The sequence below is a fragment of the Jaculus jaculus genome, chromosome 8 (assembly GCF_020740685.1).
Source record: "Jaculus jaculus isolate mJacJac1 chromosome 8, mJacJac1.mat.Y.cur, whole genome shotgun sequence".
Lineage (NCBI taxonomy): Eukaryota > Metazoa > Chordata > Mammalia > Rodentia > Dipodidae > Jaculus > Jaculus jaculus.
This window is the reverse complement of record NC_059109.1, coordinates 95,358,688-95,378,572: the sequence shown is the minus strand read 5'-3', so window position 1 is coordinate 95,378,572 and position 19,885 is coordinate 95,358,688. Positions and strand designations below refer to the sequence as shown.

Here is a 19,885-nt window from a genome sequence, read left to right as displayed (position 1 = left end):
ATTACAGGTAGTGAAAGAGACTCGTGGGCAAGGACGCTGAAGCAACACAGTTTGAGTTTGCCTTGATCTTATGAACAATAAAGATCCACTAATGGTGTCTGGCTGCACAAAGCAGCAGCATGAGAAGGACTGTTTTGTCTGTGCCAGAGAACAAGTGAGATTGCAGGCAAAACACTTAAAAGTCTGTTGAAATATTCTAATAAATGACGTGACTTAAATGAAGTCCACTGCTATGAAGCTAAAGAAAGGAGACTACCAAATGTATGTCAGTACAATGAAAAGAAAACATCTGGGCTGGAGAGATGGCTTAGTGGTTAAGCGCTTGCCTGTGAAGCCGAAGGACCTCAGTTCAAGGCTCACTTCCCCAGGACCCACGTTAGCCAGATGCACAAGGGGACACACGCATCTGGAGTTCGTTTGCAGTGGCTGCAGGCCCTGGCGCGCCCATTCTCTCTCTCTCTCTGTCTGTCGCTCTCAAATAAATAAACAAAAAAAATTTTTTTAAAAGGAAACATCTAAGGATGAAGTGGTCAGCAGTACTGTATACTGCATAGACAGCAAAGAAAAAAAGAGCAGAGGGCCCACTGTTCCAAAAAAGAGATTATGATGAAATTGGTGAAACAATTTTATGGAAACAGTTTTGTGGGAGCCAGGTTGGCAGTGTCTTAGTGTGCTAATTAAGAATTTAGGAAATTCTGGGACTGGAGAAATGGCTCAGCCGTTAAGGCACTTGCCTTCAAAGCCTAATCACCAGAATTTGAGTCCCCAGTACCCACATAAAGCCATATACATAAAGTGGTTCATGCATCTGGAGTCTGTTTGCAACAGCTACAGCCGCTGGCACATGGTTTCTCTCTGTAGCCAGGTGTGATGGCACAGACCTTTAATCCCAGCACTCGGGAGGCAGATGCAAGAGGATCACTGTGAGATCAAGACCAGCCTGAGACTACATAATGAATTCCAGTCAGCCTGGGCCAGAGCAAGACCCTACTTCAAAGCCCACCCCTGCCCCCGCCAAAAAAAAAAAAAAAAAAAAAAAAAAAGAATTTAAGAAGTACTGTTCAAAAAGCAAATACAGATTGACTCTATGTTTTCTGACCTAATCTCATCACACCAGCCTTAGGCTCTCAAGATTAGTCCAGATCAAAATGATTCAAAACAGAATCATCCCAGTTAGAGGGCAGGAGCATACTAACAGCTACGAATATTAGCTGAAAGAGAAAAACACACATTAATTTTCTACTGAAATACTCAAGACAATGTTAAATCATTTCATACCTGCTTCTGGTCTTCCCCTCAAATTTGCCACACTGCTGCCAAAGGGATCTTGCTGATACATATCTGCAATGCATCTTTCCTCTCTGAAAAATTCTTCAAAGACTCTTCTCCTCAGTTATCAGTAAATAATACTCGGCTCCTGCAGGTGGCACTAAAAGTACTTCCGAATGTGCCTCTGTTGTGTTTGCCCTCTGTCAACCAGCTACTGTGGCTCCTCATGTGTCATGCACTCACCTGCTTCCCTGGGTTACACGCCCTTAACATAGCTCAATAAAAACCTTATCATGGGCTGGAGAGATGGCTTAGCAGTTAAGCACTTGTCTGTGAAACCTAAGGACCCTGGTTCGAGGCTCGATTCCCCGGGACCCACATTAGCCAGATGCACACGCGTCTGGAATTCGTTTGCCCTGGCTGGAGGCGCCCATTCTCTCTCCCTCTCTCTATCTGCCTCTTTCTATCTCTGTCTGTCGCTCTCAAATAAATAGATAAAAATAACAAAAAAATTAAAAACTTTATCATGCTGTATAGCAACTGTTTACTTGCTTGTATTCCCTTCTGCTGCCAAATGCAGTTTTTGTCCCATAATAAGAACCCAAATTGGGTTGGACAAATGGCTTAGCAGTTCAAAGCTCTTGCTTGCAAAGCCTGGTAGCCCAGGTTTGATTTCCCAGGACCTATGTGAAGCTAGATGCACAAAAGTGGCAAATGTGTCTGGAGTTTCTCTGTAGGAATACTGAACTCTCAAGTAATTATCTTCAATATGGTGGTATCATATTTTAATAGATATTCGATATGGTTTCAGGAACAACCTTAAAAAATAAGAACACTCAAATTTCAAAAGTTAAAATAGGGGCTGGAGAGATGGCTTCACAGTTAAACGCTTGCCTGTGAAGCCTAAGGACCCTGGTTGGAGGCTCGATTCCCCAGGACCCACTTTAGCCAGATGCACAAGGGGGCGCACCCATCTGGAGTTCGTTTGCAGTGGCTGGAGGCCCTGGAGCGCCCATTTTCTCTCCCTCTCTCTCTGCCTCTTTCTCTGTCTGTCGTTCTCAAGTAAATAAATAAATATAAGCAAAATATTTAAAAATAAATAAATAAATTTTTAAAAAGTTAAAATAGTCCTGAGACTCATTGTGAATAAAGAAATATATGCAAATAAGTATATAGAAAGGTATTCTACATTATCTATCTTTTGACAAATGTAAGTTAAAATTATGCTAAGATCACTACATACTTATTGGAAGTAACATAAAAGTTAAACAAAGAGAGGCAGAAACAGAGAAAATGGACAAGCCAGGACCTCTTGTTACCTCAAACAAACTCCAGACACATGCTAGCAAGCATTTAACCAATCTGCATGTCTCATACATCATTAGTAAGAAAGTAAAATAATGCAGCCACTAAGGAAAATAATTTAGCACTTACAATATTTAACATTGACTTATCATATGAAGTGAAAATCACACAAGTGGATGTTTATCTCAGAGAAATTAAAACTTGTGATTATTTAGAAATCTGCAGCGTAAGTAAGGTTCATAGAAGCTTTATAGTTATAAAAAATATTGACAAGCATAGCAATGGGTAAATGATTGATTAATCTCTTCTATGTCTATGTATACTAATAGCAAAATTTGAACTATTACTGATACTTTATTGAAAAAAGTCACATTCAATATATTTCCACTTACATAAAATTATTTTTATTATTAGTATCAGTTTTGATTGGTACATCATAGTTGGTATATTTACAAGGTATGACATGATGTTTTGTTTTACCTTCAATGCAGACTGATTAAACCAAGCCAATTAACAGTCACTTCCTTGCTTACCATTTTTTATGGTTAAACATTTAAAATTCATTCTTCTTTTTTAAATATACATTACTATTGACTATAGTCACAGCCATGCCAGAGATCTCAAACTCCTCCATCTGAAAATTTATACATTTCGATCAACAACTTCCTCTATCCTTTCTTCTCCATCACCAAACTCCACTTTCTAATAAACAACATTCTACCCTCTAGTTCTATGATTTGAACTTTCATGGCAATAGAAGCAAAAATAGATAAATAGTAGTGTATCAATATAAAAAAATCTCCTATGAAGCAAAGGAAATAATTAACAAAGTGAAGAGACAACCTACAGAATAGGAGAAAATATTTACAAATAACAGATATAATAAAGGGTTGATATCCCAAGTATATAAAGAAGTCTAAGAATCACTAATAAGAAAACAACAGGGCTGGAGAGATTGCTGAATGGTTAAGGTGCTTGACTGCAAAGCCTAAGGACCCAGGTTCAATTCCGCTAGACCCATGTAAACCAGATGCACAAGGTGGTGCATGTGTTTAGAGTTTGTTTGCAGTGGCTAGAGGCCCTGCATACCCATTCTCCCCCACCAAATAAAAGAAATGAATAGAATATTTAAAAATAAAACAACAAACAGGGGACCAAAAATGCTCAAAGAACCTAAACAGACAGTTCTCACAAGAAAACATACAAGGGGCAGCAGGAACAGGAAAGAATGACCATCATCACTAGTCACCAGGAAAATGCAGATAGTCAGTGTGAGGATGCCTTTTCTTTAAAGGAAGAAAGACAAGTGTTGGCAAGAACTCAGAGAAAAGGGAATTTTTGCTCATTGTTGATGAGAATGTAAACTAACGTAGCCATTATGGACAATAGTATGAAGAATATTTAAGAACTAAAAAGAAAACTGCAAGATGGTAGAGTGATCTCATCTCTAGGTTATATATTGAAAGGAATTAAAATCAATGTATCAAAGAGATATCTGGATTTTCGTGTTGATTACAGCATTACCTAAAAATTTTAAAAGTAAAGAACAATAGAGATGAACAATATGATTGGGAACATATAAGTGGATATGAAGTAAAACAGGTTAGCATGATAATTTTCATGATTATAAAATGATTCCGAACCTGTACTATGATAGTTATATGAATCTACACATGGGATAAAGTAACATACACACGTACATATACATGCATACACATATATACACACATATGTACATACATACATACATCGGCTAAAATAGGATACATTAAGTAAAGCTTAGTTCAGATAATAATATAAATAAATATCAATTTCCCAGGCTGGGGTATAGTTCACAAAGTAGAAAGCTAACCTAATATGCACAAGGCTAAGTTCGATTCACAACATCAGTAAAAATAAGTGTCAGTTTTCAGGTTTTGATATTGTATTCTAGTTTTTATGATGCCATTATTGTGGTAAACCTAGCAGGGTACAGAAGACTCTTTGATGTCTTTCTTTCTCTTTCTCAATTTCTTTCTTTTTTTTGTTATTTCCTAAAATTATTTCAAAAGTGAACATTTAACAAAAAATAATTCTAAGTATAAGACCATGAAATGGGGCTGGAGAGATGGTTTAGCAGTTAAGGCACTTGCCTGGGAATCCTAAGAACCCAGGTTTGACTCCCCAGTACCCACATAAGCCATACGCACAAGGTGGCACATGGATGTGAAGTTCATTTGCAGTAACTAGAGGCCCTGGTACGCCCGTTCTTTTCCTCTCTATCTGCCTTTCTCTCATTTTTTAAAAAAGAAATTGTTTATCTAAATATATCATATGTACAACATCCTAGAAAAATGAAAACATACAGGAGGCTTAACATTTAAAAGAAGTTCAGCAAACAATTTATTAGGAAGAAATTTTGAATATCAAATGACCCCATTCCAAGCACCAAAGCCCAGGCATTCCAATGTTCTAATGTGGTCATGAAAGAATATTGACAGCCTCATGAAAAGTGACGTCTGGACAGCTTTGGCATCTCAACTGGGAACACCACCTCTCACTATAGGGGGCTCAGGCATTTCTGCCATGTTGCCATGTTCAACTGGGAGGTTAACAGCTGTGCCTCTCCTTCCATACCAGGCAAACAAACTGCACAGCAGAAAGCTGCAAATACAGCCATTACCTGTACATTTGGCATTTCTTTCCCATCTACCTAGGAGCTTCCTGATAAGGCTGCCCTTGTGAACATGGCCAATTACAATATTCACAGCCAGAGTGGGGAACTAAAGGTGCCAAGAGGTTTTTGGGCATGTACAAAAGTTGGCACATATCTTTTGATTACTTCTTCTTAAGCATTTATATTACATATCATGTATGAAAAATTATATATACAGGCAAGAGCAAAATGAGAAAGATCCAAATTGTGATGGGATGAAAGTGGTTTTCTACTTAGCAATATTTTATTTCAATAAAAATTACCCAATAAAAATTTTATTTATTGATTAAACAAATATTTTTCAAATATTTATTTATTTGGGAAAAAATAGGTATGCCAAGGCCTGTAGCCACTGCAAATGAGCTCCATACACATATGCCACATTGCGCATATGGATTTATGTGAGTACTAGAGAATCAAAACTGGATCCTTTGGCTTTGCTGACAAGCATCTTAACCGCTAAGCCATCTCTCCAGCCCTAAACAAGTATTTTTTAAAGACAGAGCCAAACTGATTTACCATGTCCTCAATGCAGAATATGCTATTATACTGTCTGGCTAAATGTATATACTATGCTTATCAAACTGCCCAGTAAGCACTTCTCTTAATGTTCACACCCTTATATTAATGCTACTCTCACTTTTGGTAGAGAATCTTCTCTTTTCAGATGGCAGTGACCTTGGGATGACTCAAAAGGCATCATGGTGCTGGAAAGAAGTGACAGGAGTGCACAGTATGGCAATTTCTCTATCACATCTTCCAAGGTTCAGGATCTATTGTGGATGAAGTAGCAGAAAGAATATAAGAGCTAAATGAAGGGTAGGACTCCTTACAACGTGCTCCCCCAAACACAAAATGGCCTGGATATCCATAACCTCACAGTGCCTGGCACTACCTATTCAAGACCATCATAATGGGAAGAAAAGATCATGACATCAAAATAAAAGAGAGATTGATTGAGATGGGGAGGGGATATGATGGAGATTGAAGTTGTAAAGGGGAAAGTGGGGGGAAGGAGGGTATTACCATGGGATATATTTTATAATCATGGAAGTTGTTAATAAAAAAATTTGAAGGGGCTGGAGAGATGGTTTGGCAGTTAAGGAACCTGTCTGTAAAGCCTAAGGACCCAGGTTTGATTCTCCAGGTCCCACGTAAGCCAGATGCACGAGATGGCACATGCATCTGGAGTGTGTTTGCAGTGGCTAGAGGCTCTGGTACACCCATTCTCTCCCTCTCCCTCTCTCTCTCTCTCTCTCTCCTCCCTCTGTCTCAAATAAAAGCCTAAAATTTAAAAAATTAGTTAATTAAATTAAAAAATTTGAAAAGAATATGTTATTAAAGGTACTATGCATTCTACTCTATGTAACTCAATTTAAAAAATATATCGTGTCCATATCTCTTAAGAATATAAACCAGGGAAGAGATTGAGTAAAAGAAAGGTTGAGGGAGGGCTAAGGAAAATCTAAGAGGATATAAATAAGTCACATGGAAACCTACTTTTTTGGACAACAGCACACTCAGAAGCCATAGATTGTTACTAGAAATTTTTCAGTGCCAAGGATGGGATACCTTCCCGTGTGTTGTTGGCCAGGGAGGTCCCTGATACCCTCAAAACATTACAGGCCATTACCCATGTCCTTGGTTTCCCACTAGAAATAGATGGTAAGACCCTATTACTGAAGACACCACATACTTAGGCTGCAAGATCACTGAGAAATCCTGCTGAAACTGAGATGAAAACCTCCTCCATGTAGGCCAACTGATAGAAAGCTGGAAGAAGCCACCCTGCATGCAGTTCAATGTGAGAAAGAGAAATCACCATTGAAGACACTCAACAATGGACATGGCAAGCCTTATATTTGGCCAGCCAGGACAAATGAGACAACGAATGCAAGAGTGGCAAATCTGTTATGGGGGAAATGAACCACCCTCTAATTTGACTGGAGGACCACTCCATGGGAGGGAATACATCCCTAATACTGAAAACCTACAAAAAGGGTAGTCATGAGCTCTAGGGGTGTAATATCTGCTGGTGTCTGGCTAAATGTACATACTATGTTCACCAAACTGCCCACTAAGTACTTCTCTTAATGTTCATACCCATATACTAATGCTACTCTCACTTTTGGTTAGAGAAGTTTCTCTTTTCAGATGGCAATGACCTTGGGATGACTCATAAGGCATCACAGTGCTGGGAAGAGGTGACAGAGGAGTGCTCAGCACTGAAATATCTCTTCCACACCTTCCAAGGCTCAGGGTCCATTGCAGAAGAGGTAGCAGAAAAATGTAAGAGTCAAAGGAAGGGTAGGACTCCTTACAATGTGGTCCTCCAGACACAAAATGGCCTGGATATCAATGACCTCACAGCACCTGATACTACCTACATAAGACCATCATAATAGGAAGAAAATATGATGGCATCAAAATAAAAGAGAGACTGATTGAGAGGGGGAAGGGATATGATGGAGAATGGAGTTTCAAGGGGAAAGTGGGGGGAGGGAGGGAATTACCATGTGATATTGTTTACAATTATGGAAGTTGTCAATGAAAATTTAAAATTAAAAAAGAATATAGATCAAAACATTGCTTAAGGAGATGAACAAAAAAGTGGGGAAGATATCATTCTTTCCTTCATGAGGGAGAACACAAGTACACAGTTAAGAAGCCTCGTTAATTACTGCTATTAAGTGAACTAACATGGAAAATTTAATTCTATGTTAATAAAACAAAAAGAAAATGCATGAGAGTAATTTTCTTCTTTTTCTTTTAAACTCCAGACACATGCACTCCCTTGTGCATCTGGCTTACATGGGCCTGGGGAATTGAACCAGGGTCCTTTGGCTTTGCAGGTAAATGCCTTAACTGCTAAGCCATCCCACCAACCCCCAAGAGTAATTTTCAAGTGTTTTGAAAGAAAGTAGTTAACTTCAGTTATACTACACAGGATGAAACTAGGATCAATAAATAGAAATTTCAAGAACATACTGAAAGGTTTGTGGTATATTTATAAAAACTTTTAAACTTTAAATATTTTTAAAGTTCACATATTTATAGAAATACAGGCATATGAATAGTTATGACTTAACTAAAGTAATATCTGATTAAAACTCTGCATTGGAGAGTTCATGAGAATTTTCCAAGGCCCTGATTCCCAGAGGCCACACAGATCAGAGAACATACTGAGGATTACAGAGGAGAGTCTGTAGGGACTACATATAAGGAAAATCTGTAACAGATTAGGTGTTCTGGGGTGGAATTCTACCCCAAGAAGTGAGTGATATTGGGTAGAGATTTAAAATCCCAGATACCCTGCTTGAAGAAGAATTTAAAGAACAGTGAACCCTGCTTATATCAAAGCAGGTACATGTGAAGCAAGGAGTGTTTAGTTCTGAAGGGAGAATAAGCTCACCAGACTGCCAGGGCTCCTGCCAGGTCTCTACATGGCTATGTATGAAGGATGATATTCCTGTTCTCGTTTTAAACCTTCTGCTCACCTATCAGGGCATTTTCCTACTGTCCTTTGTGATTTTATTCAGCACCAGAGGTGTCCCTGAGCCAACACTGAACTTCACCTGCACCGTGTACTCCTGTGATAAAGGACAGTCACAAAACCCCACCCATTTTTGGTTGTTGTTTTTGTTTTTTCAAGGTAGGGTCTCACTCTAGCCCAGGCTGACCTGGAATTCACTATGGAGTCTCAGGGTGGCCTCGAACTCATGGCGATCCTCCTACCTCTGCCTCCCGAGGGCTGGGATTAAAGGAGTGCACCACCACGCCCAGCCCCACCCATTTTTATATGTTCTGAGAAGTGGCTTATTGCAAAGAAGCAGTCTTTCCAGGAGCTACAGACAACTCACAGGTAACCCCTTTCAGATGGGGTCATACATAGCTTCCAAGTTCTCATTCTGTTGTCTAATTCATCAGCACCAAAACTCTTTGTCTCATTTACCATTCTAGTTGGTTAGCCTAGAAAACAGACTACACCAAACTTTAATCATTCTTCTCTCCTTTCTACAACCTCTGAATTTTGGCCCACCATGAGTAATGGAAGTCACCACCCCTCGTTAATGGCTCTTCCAAAACACTGCCGGATCAGCTGTCTAATCATGCCAGAGCTTCTCATTCCATTCCCCACCCCCATTTCTTTATATACTTGTTACTCCTACCTGTTTAAAAAAAAAAATACAGCCTTTGCTGCCTGACCTTTGAGATGTTACAGACCTACTGGTCAAACAGATTCTCCATACTGCAGTATCCTTCTGTCCTCCATGACTATCATCCACTTCCCTGACACCTGTAGTCTCTTGGGATCAAAGGCACTTCTTGCCTAAGGCTAGATATATTTTTATTCAACACTTTCACCCTGTACTTTATAAAACACAAATTAAACCATTAAATACCCTCACATTAATACTGATTTTTATGGAATCATAGCCATTAGGTCTTTTTGATACATAGTCATAAGATAAAATATATAGGAGAAGCCAGGCAAGGTGGTACATACCTTTAATCCCAGTACATAGGAGGGAAAGGTAAGAGGATTGCTGTGAGTTGAGGCCATCCTGAGACTACAAAGTGAATTCCAGATCAACCTGGGATAGAGCAAGACCCAACCTCAAAATAACAACAACAAAAAAAATTGCAGGAGATATAAAACAACAGAAATGATTGCTATACCTTATTTCTTCAAAATTTAAAAAGTCAATTAGGCAATAAATAAAACATGGCAGCTAAAATGAAGCACTTCATAATGAAAATTAAAACTTCAAATCAAACAACTGAGGCTTTGAAATCAAAGAAATAATTTCTTTGTATTTGACTTTTGATTCATGTAACTGAACCTTCTTTTACCACCAATTCAAAAGTGGGGAGAAGCTTGCTGAACTTGTACTTAGCATTAACTCAAGCATGAAGATAACCACCATATAAATTCTTTCTGGAGATATATGTCTGCAACAACTTGTCACTTTCCACTTGCACATTACGTAACTGAACATGTTTCACTGCAGTTGGTACACATAAAAAATTCTCAACGTTTCTAATCAAGAAAGAAAATACATAAGATATTTCTATACTAGGAAAAATATTTTTTCTAAATTACTTACATTCCTATTTATGAAGAAATGTTTTAAAACAATAAAGTATATCACAGAAAAGTGAACTACTCACCCGCATTGACTATCGCATCTACCTCTAGCAACGTGATGTCACCTCTATAGAGAGAAACTTTTTCACTCAAGCTTTTCTTCACTTGTGATGTTTCCTGAGTGTTTTCTTCTGTAATAGGAAGAAATCCATATTAAAACTAGTGCTTCAAATTTATTCAATAACTTCAGTGAAGACAATTACAAAAGCCAATATAACTCACATTCTGCTAAAAGAGAACAAACTGAAATATGTGAAATATGTGTTTTGTGAGTAAAAATATTCTTCAAATAAACACCCTCTCACTAATGCTCATGTAAGCAACCATAAATTAAAATCAGTGAAGTACACATAAAACAAAAAAACTTTTAAGGGCTGGAGAGACGGCTCAGTTGTTAAAAGGCTTGCTTGCAAAGCCTGATTCGATTCTCCAGTACCCACATACAGCCAGATGCATAAAATGGCTCACGCTTCTGGAGTTTGTTTGCAGTGGCAAGAGGCCCAGGTGTGTCCATCCCCCCCACCCCTTTCTGTCTCAAATAAATATATATTTTTTAAAAGACAAGAAAACAGAATAGGTACTAGTTGGGAAGAAGAAAGGGTTCAGCAAGACTGAGTGATAAGAGTATAATTGGAGCCAGACGTGGTTGCGCACGCCTTTAATCCCAGCACTCAGGAGGCAGAGGTAGGAAGATCACAATGAGTTTGAGGCCACTCTGAGACTACATAGTTAACTCCAGGTCAGCCTGTACCTGAGTGAGACCCTACCTTGAAAAACCAAAATTTTTTAAAAAATAATATAATGGGGTAGGGATAGGAATATGATCAAAATACATTGTATTCTTGGATGAATGGGTAAAAAATAAAAATAATAAAATTTAACATTAACAATTTTATTACAAAAATATTTGTGTACTGCTGTATACAAGGAGATAAGAGAAAGATATAAAACTACAAAGACAAAATACATTTCCACCATGAAGAAATTCATTTCTATTTTTCCAGTTCCTTAAAAGATACCCTTCAAGAAATATTTGCTTCAGCGTAGAAACATTTTGGTTCGGCTCTATTTCTTAGTAGGAAACTATCCAGGATGGGGCATTTCAGGGGGATTATTTGATTTTTTTTTAAACTGTTCTTTTCTTCCAAATTGTTTCCCCTTTTACTCTAAAGGTTTCTGTTATGTGTGAAAGATAAATAGCTCTGCAATGCACACCACAAGCAAGTTGTATTTAAAACAAGCCAAAGCATTATATTCTAAAACCTTCCATATTTTAAATGTTTTAGAGCAATACTATAAATTAGGATTGTCATTTATTTTAAGACAAAGTAATCCTATTAAACAAAATGTAGGAAATAAATGTCTTAAGATACACTTGACTGTTATACAAGAAAAGAACTGTAATATACTTCTAGGAATGCTTACTTACAAAGTCATACTTTTTTTTAGCATAAAGCCACAGAACAAGCCTTGGTTTTTATTATTGATAAAAGCTTCATATTTATTTAGCTTTCTGACTCTGTGCTTGTGCCTTCAACACCTTCACAACGATTTTCTGCTCCTCAATAAGGAAAGCTCGCTTAATCCTGCCACGGACACATTTAGCACACATGGAACCACCATAGGCCCAGCTGACATGTTTTTGTGTTTTGGACAATCTCATAAGGACTTTAGGTATCACAGCAGGAACCCTGCGAAGTTGGCCTGGGCACACACTGCATGCTGACTTTGGCGCTTTCCTGACCTTCTTGGTGTATAGGTAAACAATTCTATTACCAGGGGTTCAGACAGCCTAGTTTTGTTAGAGGCTGTGTTGTAGGAAAGACTACGACGGTATGTCAAACGCTGGACCATTCTGAGTGCCTCTAAACACCAGCCACAGAAGAGCCAAAGACATACATTTAAAAGTATTTATGAATATTGTGCATCATCCGTGGAAGACTAGGATGCTCTTCAGTCATTAAAGCACTCTCACATGAGCATGCAATGCTGGAGTATCTAGGAGAATAGAAGTGATGGCTTATGAATTACCTAAACCTAAATTGTCTTTAGTGGCCAGTACTAAAAAAAAAAAAAAAAAAAAAAAAAAAATGCTAGGCCTCAGGAAATAACTGTGGCCATTAAAGTGATCCTTCTTCACTCTTCATAGAGAACATTCCCTCCTTAGTAGCTTCTCAAAGAATTGTCATCAAAATAGTCTGGGTCGTAGTAATAATGAGGAGAATAAAATGGGAAACTTATATGTTAATGCAGTGAAGAAAGACTTCATGAGAAATCACTTGCACCTGAGCTGAATACCTAAGGACTCCTATAGCATGTCAGGTGATGATTAGGGGCTGACCGTACTACTGAACTGACAATTCTGAGGTCTGGTAATTAATACTTACATGAGTGAAAATAAGCAGTTTACTTTTTCAATGTTTTCTTTGGTCTATAAGATACAATCTCCTTCACAGTTAACATAAGTTCATTCCATTTAGAATGTTTGTCCCACTGTAAGCTATCAACAAGCAACACCTTTTTGCTCTACAGAAGTAACAAATATATATACATATATTTTTAGGGGGGGTTGAGGTAGGGTCTCACCACAGCCCAGGCTGACCTGGAATTCACTCTGTAGTCTCAGGGTGGCCTTGAACTCACAGCAATCCTACCTTTGCCTCCCAAGTGCTGGGATTAAAGGTGTGTGCCACCACACTCGGCTTGTAACAAATATTTAAGCATTTACGTTCAACATATATGAGACACAGTATTTTCAAAATATACTATTTTTAATAAAATGGTATTTCTTGTCATTATTGCTTTTCATCTAAAGAGATCTTATTCTGCTTATGCTCTTTCTAAACTGTCAATGACTGACTGTCCACTGACAGACTTTGAAGCACAGCAAGAACTTGAGTTCCACATCTAATCAGTTTCTATTCTTGTGACTGTGACCAAATTAGAAAATTAAGCATTCCAGTTAAATGATGCTAGATTGCAATAAATGATTGCTTCTATAGATAAATTTTGCACATTTGGATCACTGTAAGTCTAGAAATCGTAACAGACAATTCACTGAATCTACTTCCAGAGCATTTCACAAATACAGTCTTTTTTTTTTTAAGGCAAGCCTAAGAGATTGCTTTTATTTTTTTAATGCAAGAGTGAGAGAGAGGGGTAGGGAGAGAATTGGCACACCGAGGCCTCAAGTCACTGCAATTGAACTCCAGATGCGTGCACCACTTTGTGCACATGTGTGACCTTGCGTGCTTTGTCACTGTGAGTCTGGCTTACATGGGACCTGGAGAGTCAAACATGTGTCCTCAGGCTTTGCAGGCAAGCATCTTAACTACTAAGCCATCTCTTAGGCCCACAACAGCCTTATTTTTATTTATTTACTTGTAATCAGAGAGAGATCAAAGAGAGACAAAAAGAATGGCTGTGCCAGGGCCTCTAGCTGTTGCAAATGAATTCCAGATGCCAGCATCACTTTGAGCATCTGACTTTACATGGGTACTGGGGAATCTAATCCAGGTCATTAAGCAGTTAAGTGCCTTAACTGCTGAGCCATCTCTCCTGCTCCAAAGTCTGTTTATATTTGGAGACAATATAGACCCATTCTCTAACTGTTATTTTTTTTTCTCTAATAAAGTGACCTTGTAAAGCATTATGTATGCAACCGTACATGTCTAGTGATACTGCTGGGTAGAGCTAGTTAGATAATAGCAGGAGTAAAGCCGGGGGTGGTGGTACATGCCTTTAATCCCAGGACTTGGGAGGCACAGGTAGGGGAATCTACTTGAGTTCAAGGCCATCTTGAGACTACATAGTGAGTTCCAGGTCAGTCTGGGGTAAAGTGAGCGCCCTACCTCAAAAAAAAAAAAAAAAGATACTAGCAGGAGTAGAAAACACTGAGTCACTGAGTCTGGAATGCTCACTTATAGTCATAAGCTGATAAATGCAGACTGGAGCAGGACTCAAACTCTTAGTTGAAAGACTGGGACCTGAGTCCTTGCTCAGGAGACACGACATCCAAAGTTGCTCTGAAAGGCATTAATTGATAACTCTTTCAGTATGGTTCCAGGAGCCCTAACCCTTCAACATTCCTGAGTATCAGGAGACTTTTTAATAAAGAACAAAGACACACCACTCTCCTCTTCTGTAGAAGTCACTCCAAATGGGCTTGTCAAATTCTCTTCAAAACCACCTGGGGCTGAAGAGATGGCTTGGAGGTTAAAGGTGCTTGCTTGCAAAGTCTGATGGCCAAGGTTGATTCCCCAGTATCCACATAAAGCCAGATGCACAAAGTGAGGTATGTGTCTGTAGTTCATTTACAAGACCCTGGCAAGGTCATACTCTCTCTCTCACTCTCTCTCTCTCTCTCTCATAAAGTATTAATTTTTTTTAATTCTGTAAAGAAATGTTATCTGTTCTAGAGACTTTAAAAATAGTATAAAGCCTTCCTAAAATGTACATCTACCCACTGGTTCCTTTGGCCAATGTTCACACATACCTATTAAGTATGTGCACTACTTAACATTAGTATCTTTAGTAAGTGTCTACTTTCACTTTTTGTCAATTTTTTTTCTTTTTATTTATTTACTTATTTGAAAGTGACAGAGAGAGAAAGAGGCAAATAGAGAGAGAATGGGTGCACCAGGGCCTCCAGCCACTGCAAACGAACTCCAGACGCCTGCGCCCCCCCTTGTGGATCTGGCTAACGTAGGTCTTGGGGAATTGAGCCTCAAACCAGGGTAGGCTTCACAAGCAAGTGCTTAACCACTAAGCCATCTCTCCAGCCCTTGCCAAAGTATTTTTGAGAGGCAACAAGAAAGAGACAGGCAGAAAGAGAATATGGGTATGCCAGGCCCTCCGGCTAATGTAAATGAACTCCAGATACATGCACCACCTTGTGCACCTAGCTCTATGTAGGTGCTGGTGAATCAAAACCAGGCCTTCAGGCTTTCAGGCTTTGCAAGTAAGTGCCTGTAACCACTGAACAATCTCTCTACCCCTGCTCTCATTTCTTGAGAGCATACTTTCTTGTACAATTGCCCCTTAGGTCACTGTCCACTCTCACCCTTCAAGTGTGTTACCCTCAACTCCTCAGTAATTCCCATCTATCTTCTCCACTATAGTCTCTATGTCCTGTCTGAATTCTTTCCATGGAGATCACAAAGATCACAAGGAACCAAGATGCAAAGGCACCAGAGCAAGAGCCCTGTGCGACCTCTGGCAGAGGGGCGAAGCTGTTCATCAGGAAACATCAGTGAATTTTGGCATAATGGGGATATTTAAAGAACTTACCTTTAGCTAAAATTTTAACTAATTTATAAAAAGAATGTTGGGCTGGAGAGATTGCTTAGTGGTTAAGGTGCTTGCCTGCAAAGCTAAAGAAAGGACCTAGGTTCAATTCTCCAGGACCCATTTAAGCCAGATGCACAAGGTTCCATATGTATCTGGAGTTTGTTTGCAATGGCTAGAGGCCTTGACATTCCCATTCTCTCTCTCTTTCTCCCCTGCCTCAGGTAAATAAATAAACATAATTTTTTAAAAGAATGTTTCTTGGAAGCTAATATGCATTAGTTCATTCCAGAAGGAAAGTAAGGGTAGGAAGTAGGACTAGTCTTAGAAACGCCAGCTTCAGCTTTAGTAATTTCACCTACCTGCCCTCCACTAAGGAGTAAAGGCTTAAAGTTTAAAAACAGGTGGCTCGCTGACCATCATTCAGAAGCACTGAATTCACCCAAGGTTCCCAGAGATTTCTCGGCTCATATCTAAGGGTATACAGAGCTTCAGCTGAAGTCTTCTGGTCCACTAGTAGTCAGTTGGTCCGTCCTGCTGCCTTGACCCCATCTTCAGGAGTAGAAGATGCCAGAGGGAGAGACAGAATCCAGCCTTAACCCATCCTGGTAGGAACCTGATTGTTTCCCTTGTATACGAGTTAAGAGGTGGATCTTGACCATATTCTGTTATCAACATCCCTGCTGGCCCAGGTAAAAGGAGGAGGATCTGGATTAAAGGCCAGAATGTAACATAATTAGTGCTATATCTCCAGAGGCTTCCTGACCATTAATAATTGGATAATGGTGAGATAAATGTAGGGCTTTAAGAAAGGCTATGGAACAAAGCTTTTTTTTTTTGGTGGTGGTGGGGTTTCCAGGTAAGGTCTCGTTCTAGCTGTGCTTGCATATAAAGGCCTCTGTGATGGATATAAGTGTATGATGCTTGTGCAGTCCTCCTTTGTACAAGGGGTCCTGCAGTGTGCAGACATGAACAGAGAAAGCTGGGATTGGAGAAGGGGTAAAAAAAAAAAAAAAAAAAAAAACAGAAAAGACACTCTACTTATTGGGTCTAAGATCTGAGCTCTATTTCTGTGCCCTAGTGTTTGAACCAGACACAAATGAGTCTCAAGGAGTTTTGCTGACATCAGGTCCCACTCCCCATCTGGGTGAAGAGCCTCTTCAGGTGAGAGAGTAGTGTAGGAGCAAACTCTTTTAAGCTTTTGGCTTTCTTGGGTGTTTGTGTTCTGGCCCTTTCCTTGCAGAGTAATCAGAAAGGCAGAACAAGACAGATGAGCCCTTGCCTGTTCTTAGGCTAATGTCAGTGTTCTCATTGGCTGTACAATAAGAAGCCTGTTTCATGGTAATGGGGTCAGAATTGGCAACTGATCCTCTCACTGATTCCACTGTCTATCCAGTTTGCCCCCACCTACAGTGACTGAGGTATTAACTTTTTTCAAATGTCAATGTATATGTAGTTTTTCAGGGTTAAAGATTTGCCATGGAAATACATTTCCAACTCACACTCAATTCCACTCAAGCTAGTTGCTCTGAAAGCAGCCTACCTTGCTTTCCTAAAAGAGCCCAATAGCATGAGGTTAGACCAGAACTCTAAATGGTTAATCAGATAGTGTAGAAAGGTGAGTGACTTCTGATCTCCAGCCTCATCCTAAATACCTATTTCTTGGGCAAAATCTTCTCTTTGGCAGTCTTGCCTGAGCTACCTTTTTAAAAAAATATATATTTATTTATTTACTTGCAAGCAGAGAGAGATAGAGAGAAGAGATACAGACAGACAGAATGGGTATGTCAGGGCTCCAACCTTTGAAAACAGACACCACATGCATGCACCACTTTGTACATCTGGCCTTACATGGGTACTGGGGAACTGAACCCAGGTCATTAGGCATTGCAGGCAAGTGCCTTAACCAATAAGCTATCTCTCCCTCTCCCTGACCTACCCTTTCTGATGTGTATGCTACCATCATTTAATAAGGATTAGAATGGGCTTAAGAGTCACAATTTATATTTTTTAATTAGATGGCTTAGTGGTTAAAGTGCTTGCCTATGATGCCTATAGACCCACGTCCCCATTACCCATGTAAGCCAGATGCACATGGTGACACATTTGCTCATTTGCAGTGGTTAGACTCCCTGGCACCTACTCTCTCCATTTCTCTCTCTCAAATAAATAAATAAGTAGATAAAATTGCTGGATTTTTAAATACATTTTTCAGAAAATTAAGAAAAGATTTTAAAAAAAGCAATCAGGGAAAAGTCCTAGTCACGGACTATGCTTGCATATAAAGGCCTCTGTGATGGATATGAGTGTATGATGCTTGTGCAGTCCTCCTCTGAACAAGGAGGGGTCCTGCAGTGTGCAGACATGAACAGGGAAAGCTGGAATTGGAGAAGGAGTAGAGAAAAGCAGAAAAGACACTCTACTTATCGAGTCTAAAATCTGAGCAAAAATAAATAAATAAATAAATAAATAAATAAATAATAAAATAAACCTAATCAAGGATGTGTACTCTGTAATTAAATTAGGACACTGAAAAAGACACTAGAAGATGGAAATCCTTCCCACATTCACTGAAAACCTCATCAAAATCCCAATAACAGGGCTGGACAGATGGCTTAGCAGTTAAGCACTTGCCTGAAGCCTGAGGGCCTCGGTTTGAGGCTTGATTCCCCAGGACCCATGGTAGCCAGATGCACAAGGGGGCGGATGGGTCTGGAGTTCGTTTGCAGTGGCTGGAGGTCCTGGCACACCCATTCTCTCTCTATCTATCTGCCTCATTCTCTCTGTGTCTGTCTGTACTCTCAAATAAATAAATAAAAATAAGCAAAACAAATAAAAACCAATAACAATTTCGAATGACTACAAAAACCATTCCTAAAATTCCAAAAGCAAAAAGAACAATGCTAGAGATATCACAATATTTGATCTGAAACTATACTACAGTGCTATAGTAATACATTTTGGCACTAAAACAGACATATGACCAAATGGGTTTAGAATAGAGGATGTAGAAATAAACCCACACAGTTACAGCCATCTAATTTTTGACAAGAGTGTCAAAACACACGCTGGAAAAAAAGAGACTCATTTGTTAAACCTTCTTTAACCAGTGATACTAGGAAAATATGAAAGCCTCATACAGAAGAAAAAAGGCCACATATATCTTGCCTTGTATAAAAATCAATTCAAAATAGATCACAAACCCTAATGTAAGATCTGAAATATTCAAACTGCTAGAGAAAATCACTACAACACACAGGCACAGGCAAGGACTTTGTGGAAAGTGTTCTAATAGCACAGGCAATTCAAGAATTGAGAAATGGGATTACATGAAATTAAAAAGCTCTGCCCAATAAAGGAATGAAGAGATGGCTTACAGAACAGGGAACAAACTTGCTCACATGTCATGTGAAGATGGGCCAGTTTCCAGATAGCTTTTTTTTTTTAAGATTAAATAGGACATCTGTATTTTAATATGAAATCTTATTTATTTATTTATTATTTTAGAGACAGGGTCTCTTATCCCAGGCTGGCCTCAGCTGACCTTGAACTTCTCATTTTCCTGCCCGAGTGCTGCGGTTATAGGCATGTGCCACCAACCCTAGTTTATATCTCCTGATTTCAAATAAAATACAACCTAATAAGCAATAGTAATCATGGTATATAAACTCAAGAAATCCATCCTTGACTTGAATTATTTTGTGACTTATTTAATGAATCACAAATAGCCCCACCATCTAAGGCTTTCTACCATCTATTTAAAACATAGATATTTTCCAGTCATATCTGCCATTCATCTCCACCTGTGATATGCTTCATATTATCACTGGTGAATCCTTACTTTTCCTCAACAAACACATGATTTCCTGCCAGCTTATGATTTTTTAATGTCCTTTGCCTTGTCACCCTCATGACACCACACAACCCTTGGGATCTCTTACTCATGTCTCCACCTTCATAAAACTTTATATTAGTGTTTTTAATATAAACAGAAATGCTGTAAATGCAAGAATCCCCCTGAATCCCAAAGTACTTATGGCATTTATGAATATCTTTCCTAGAAGTGAAGTTGTGTACACCTTTACTAACATGGTAGAGTATGGATTCATATCCTGCCTGGAATGTCTCCCTGCTCAGCTAATGTTACCCACAGATATGAGCTCTTTATCTAGAGGTTTCTT

The 19,885-nt window shown here is 39.0% G+C and overlaps 1 protein-coding gene and 1 pseudogene across 5 annotated transcripts in view; both read right to left on the bottom strand.

Moving 5' to 3' along the window:
• Macrod2 (mono-ADP ribosylhydrolase 2) overlaps positions 1 to 19,885 on the bottom strand; it is a 2,207,522-nt gene that overhangs the window by 2,087,837 nt on the left and 99,800 nt on the right. For all 5 annotated transcript variants that reach the window (XM_045156295.1, XM_045156298.1, XM_045156294.1 and 2 more), the window contains exon 3: positions 10,442 to 10,549. In XM_045156295.1, coding sequence (XP_045012230.1) covers positions 10,442 to 10,549 — 108 coding nt within the window. The remainder of the gene's footprint in view (positions 1 to 10,441; positions 10,550 to 19,885) is intronic.
• Positions 11,876 to 12,272, bottom strand: LOC105944240 (annotated as a pseudogene).